At 25.6% G+C, this 5,652-nt stretch overlaps 1 protein-coding gene across 2 annotated transcripts in view; it reads right to left on the bottom strand.

Annotated features, from left to right (window-relative positions):
* The window catches only part of LOC100213470 (tyrosine-protein kinase BAZ1B), an 88,639-nt gene that overhangs the window by 1,243 nt on the left and 81,744 nt on the right, over window positions 1–5,652 (bottom strand). For both annotated transcript variants that reach the window (XM_065798030.1, XM_065798031.1), the window contains exons 27-28: window positions 2,268–2,351; window positions 2,012–2,155 (exon numbers count right to left, since the gene is read on the bottom strand). In XM_065798030.1, coding sequence (XP_065654102.1) covers window positions 2,012–2,155; window positions 2,268–2,351 — 228 coding nt within the window. The remainder of the gene's footprint in view (window positions 1–2,011; window positions 2,156–2,267; window positions 2,352–5,652) is intronic.

Genomic DNA, 5,652 nt, shown 5'->3' with positions numbered 1-5,652 from the left:
CCAAGTGATAATTGATCAAAAGTCTATAAGACTTAGTATTCAATAATCAATTGAAAATGATAGTTTATTATTGATAATTGACATTTAATTAGGTAATTATTTGCATATGTGTTATTATCCTATGCTTAAAATAAACATTCCATGCTTGAAATTAACAAAAAAAAAAAAAATTAAAAAGTTAAAAAAATAATAAGTTATACATTCTACTAAAATAAGATATCCTTCTTATTCAACAGTTGAAAAAGAACTTAAGTTGTGTGGTCCACAGAATAATCACTTGAAAGTCATTGATTTAAGAGTCAAATAGATTTACAAGCACTTATGAATCATACCGCTGAAAGAATTATAAAAATGAGGCAAAAAGAAATAATGGATTATTTGGATATCAGTAACAAACTAAGTGAAAATATGTTGCTTTTAAACAGTTGGGGTATGGATGGATCGATCTACTGGGCAGGCTTTGTACAACCAAGCGTTTTCCGATTCTGTTGACAGTCAAGATTCAAGCATGTTTGCAGTTGTAACAACACCTTTGAGGCTTAGTGTGTCAAATTCAAAAAATGACATTTTGTGGACCAACTTAATGGTTCTTAGTGTAAGATTTTGTAGGCCAATTGAACTCCATTTCATCAAAGAAACTGCCGTAGTCATTTTAGGAAAAAAATGTCAAATAGAAAATGAAATTTTGGATTTGCATTCAGTGAATATTGAATTGATTAATGGAAAGTTTGTTATTACTGATTTCAATTTTATTTTGTGCATGATTGATGGAAAGGTTTTAGCAATTATAACAAACACATCGTCAACACAGTGCTGTTGTATTTGCGGAACTACACCAACTGCAATGACTTGTATGAAGAACTTTCTAAGTGGACTTACGGCAAAAAAAAAGGTACACTTATTTATGGGATATCTCTGTTACATGCTTGGATAAGATTTCTAGAGTGTCTCTTACATATTTCATATCGACTCGAATTCAAAAAATGGAGAGTAACCAAAGAATATATACGATATACAAAGAATATATAAGACAGTATACGATAACAAAAAGAAACTTATTCAGCAATTAATGTTCAAAAGGAAGCATCTCCGAGTTGATTTTCCTGCAATTAGTGGAACAGGAACATCTACCACCGGAATCTAGACAGACAAAGAAAGTTGTGCTCAAACTTCCGGAAAAAGTAAAGAGTTTTTTAACTTTAGAAGTGGACAATAAGGAATCAATAAAACTGACAGAACTAAAATCCTCAGACTTAATTATCGGAACCAACAGAAATTATTAATTTAGAAGATGAAATAATGAACGATTTAGAAGCTACTAATGAAAATTTTTGGAAGATAAAAACATTGACGTGTGAAATAAATATAGCAATACTAAAAGTAAAACTTGTAAAATTATTACTTTGAAGAAAGTTTTTTAAATGTTCTCTTTTTAAAAATTAAAACAAGGTTGCAACCTTTTGTAGAGGTACTAGTGTCCTCTTAGGTATTTATGGCCTACTACACAGTTTACTAATTAGGTCTGTGAGGGGAATGGGTTATCTTTACAAGTTACCTGCTCCAACAAAACAATATAATTAATAATAAATAATATAATCAGTGGCGCGGCTAGTTGTTCGTAGTTGCCCCCTAAAAAAACGGTCATTAGGGCCCAACAAATCTTAAAAATTTTTCCTTCATTAAGTTTAACTAAAAAAAAAAATTTTATTCGACAAATTATAAAAACAAACTTTTTTCAAATTTATTCTTATAATTTGTCATAAATTAGCGAAATGCAAAAGATAAAAAAAAGTAAAAAAAAAGAATCTTCAGCATCAAAATTAACCAAAAAAAAATGCCAGAAATAAAAAAATAGCAACCGAAAAACCAAATAATTTAACTTAGGTTAATGAAGTTGAAAAAAGTTTGCAAAACCGGTAAACACTCGTGTCGTCTTTTAACTAACTCAGGCGAAAAAGAAATCGTGCCAAACAGAAAATAACAGTGTTAAAAAAGAATACTTAATACTTACATGGTTATATGTTTTAGAATTTTCAAAAATAAGTTTTGCATCATTAAGAAATTGATGTGCATCTTCATATTGAAACCCCTCTAACTTTTTTCGCATGGCTGAAAAAGTTAATGGAGTTTTGATGATATCCAGGTAATCAGGAGCCTGAAATTAGAATAATAGAGTTACATTTTAAATTAGACTACTTTAAATATAAAACGCACACCCAATGCACTAAGAAAAAAAAAATTAAATACTAAATAAACCGTTAACATACCTCATTCAAATTTACAGGATAAATAAATGGCCAAGAATCTTTGTTTCTTAATAACTCGCACAAAATGTTTTCACAAGCTTGAATCTATATCAAGTATATTAGTTATAAATGTTATTAAAACTAAATATTTGAATTTTTGTTGTGACAATACCACTGTTATTGGTAAAAACACAACACGCCTGGTATGCTATATGCCTTGTAATACAAAAAATCTACATTCGGATCATTATTAGCCGTTATTAAAATTCATAAATATGTTAATTTTAAAAAATTTTGTTTTTATTTTTATATTTGTTTTAAAAGGTAGAAAATTAAAGATCAAAATTAGCCTTAAACCGTTTTTTTTACTACACTCATATACATAACTACTAACTGGACCACCATTTTTGAAACAATTTCTGTAATGCATAAACCGTTTTAAAATAATATTTAGTCAAATTTCATTTGGAAATTTACCCCTAACTTGTTGGGTCTTTATTTTATAAAATCTATATTATGAAGCCGACTGGTAAGCTACTTTAAAAAAAAGAAGAGTGCAAATAAATTTAATTTTTAATTTTTTTAAAGATCAGTAATCAGTCAAAATCATAGCAAAGATCAGAAAGCCAATATCTTTGATTTTTTACATCTTATTTCAACAAGATAATTTTTTCTTTCTTTTCAAAACTTAAAAAAGAGAGTAGATTAGGTAAAAAATAAATTAAACTTTAGGTTTTATTGAACTTATTGTGCTTAACTAGCAATAGGGTTACCTTATGTTGTTTAACTAGCAATAGGGTTACCTTATGCTGTTTAACTAGCAATAGGGTTACCTTATGTTGAACTAGTGAAAAAAAAAAAAAAAAAAAATCAAAACTAATCTAATAACAAAATGAAACTATGCAGCATAACAAGATGTCTAACTTGACGTTTAAAATGACTTTAAATTTAAAATCAAATTGTTAGAGAATATTACTTAGTATATATAGAATGCTGATTTAATGACATTATTATTTATTCAAGATGAATTGTTAAACCATATAATATTCAAAAATTATAGTGTAACAAAAGCTGCAATTATACTTTTCCTCCTCATTCGTACATATTAACATTAGCTTATTATAACAGCTTTCAAAATAAAAAAAACCTTTGGAAATCATCATTGAAATTAATGCAACCATAGAAATTTACTATCCATCATTCAAGAACTTAGATTATGAAATTCTAGAGAATACCTTTCTATAGTTGCATTAGCACTACAATTTCCTCATAAAATATTATGCTCTAGATTTTTTATGTTCCAGAAATAAATCATGCTAAATTAAAAAAAAAGCACTAGTCATTGAATAATTCTTGAGTGAATCACAAGGTTAATGGTCTAACAGTGTGACCTATTTCTTTATATAACAAACTATAAGTTTCATACTGAATATCATAAATCCACTATTAACACATTAAATCTCTTTGCGCTTTTGAAACAGAGTAAGTATGCAACTAATGGATCCAATGTTAAATGGTCATTAATAGTGTGTAGAGTCAAATGATCAAAGGTCCACCAGCAAGGTCTAGTATGTTGTCACACCATACTATGCACTACAGATATTTTTTTAGTGCATATTCTAGATTTTTACTTATATAAAAAGTAACTGTTTTGAAAACACATTCAAAAAAATAAACAAAGCCTAGAACTTAACTTTATTAAACAGTTTAAATAAATATAAAATGTATTGTGTGTGTGTGTGTGTATATATATATATATATATATATATATATATATATATATATATATATATATATATATATATATATATATATATATATATATATATATATATATATATAAATATATATATAAATATATATATATATATATATATAAAATAACAAAGTAACATAACAGTATCTTGGTAAAACAAAAAGAATTATTGCACCTTAATGAACTCAATTCCTGAAAATTTTACAAATCTTACTAAAAGTAAAAGCCATTTTAAAGATATATAGTTGAATTCATGAATTCGAACCCTCAAAGGGTATCACAATATGTTTGAATTACAAGGGTTTTGGAACTCAATAGGAGTTCAATCCTAAATATTAAACCCTGAAAAAACCAAAGACTTTGTTTAATTTAAATGATCTTTTAAAATTACCGAAGTTCGATTTACAAGAGTTTAACTAGATTCCTAAAAGAATATCTAAAAAGTTGGTTTTTACAAAACCTGTATTATTTAGGTAATATACATATTATCTTGTAGCTATGCTTTTCTATAAATTTATGTAACCTAGATTATTTTTTATTTATAACTTTTAAACATTTTACATTCTCAATCTGTGAAAAAAAATTCGAAAAATAAAAAAGAAAGGGAAAAGTACATGCATTAATTGAATAATAGTGTACACAACTCAAACCCTTAGTTGCTACATCAACTAAGGGTTTGAGTTGTGGCAGGGTTAAGGTTTGAGTTAGGTTTAAATGTTGTTATAATTCTATTAAATATTTGTTTTTGTAAATAAAAATATGAAACATAATATGTAATATTTATATATATATATATATATATATATATATATATATATATATATATATATATATATATATATATATATATATATATATATATATATATTTAAATATAAAAGTAAATATTTATTTATATAAAAAATACGTATTAAAAAAATAAGTCTTCAAAAACAACCAAGATGTATTTTGACAATTTCAAATAAATATTGATAACATGTTATAAATATACATATTTTTTTCAATAACAATAGTTGATAAACTACTCTTAATTCGTTTCATTGACGCATATTGTATATGACCATTAACTATATCTTTATTTTTACATACACACATTTTTAGCTTCACTTCACAGTAAAATCAATGGTTGCCTTTTATATACTTAATTAAAATTCTTACTTTATTATTATTTTCTGTTGTTTTTTTTCTTGTTCAATTTTTTCATTAAATTTTAAAAATTTAAAAAAAAAAAATTGAAATTTTTTTCAAAAACCTCTTAAAATTTTGCCACCATTTGTGAAATCATTGGATTAAAATAAACTATAATTATCCTTAATGCATTTTTTCTATTGAGTTATCAAAAAAAAATTTTAATTTCAATTATTTTATTTTGTACTAAAAATAAACTTCAGCACTAGATCAGATAGTCAGATAGTCAGCACTAAACTACAAGTCCTCTAATTCCCCAATTTGCTGAGTAGAGATAATAAATCCAAATCCAACAAAATTTGCTGACTAAAGGTACAAAAGGCCCCAATTTACCAACTGATGGGATAAAAATTCATTAACTGGGGACTGTTCTTATTTTTTAGTTTTTTATTAAACATGTAAATTTTTAAAAAATCAAAGAAATGGGACACTTTCAGACCAAAATTTTCGGAATTAAAGAAC

This window comes from Hydra vulgaris, chromosome 05, assembly GCF_038396675.1.
Source record: "Hydra vulgaris chromosome 05, alternate assembly HydraT2T_AEP".
In the NCBI taxonomy this organism is placed as follows: domain Eukaryota; kingdom Metazoa; phylum Cnidaria; class Hydrozoa; order Anthoathecata; family Hydridae; genus Hydra; species Hydra vulgaris.
Note: the sequence above shows the minus strand (reverse complement) of the source record. Positions and strands in the feature narration are given on the sequence as shown.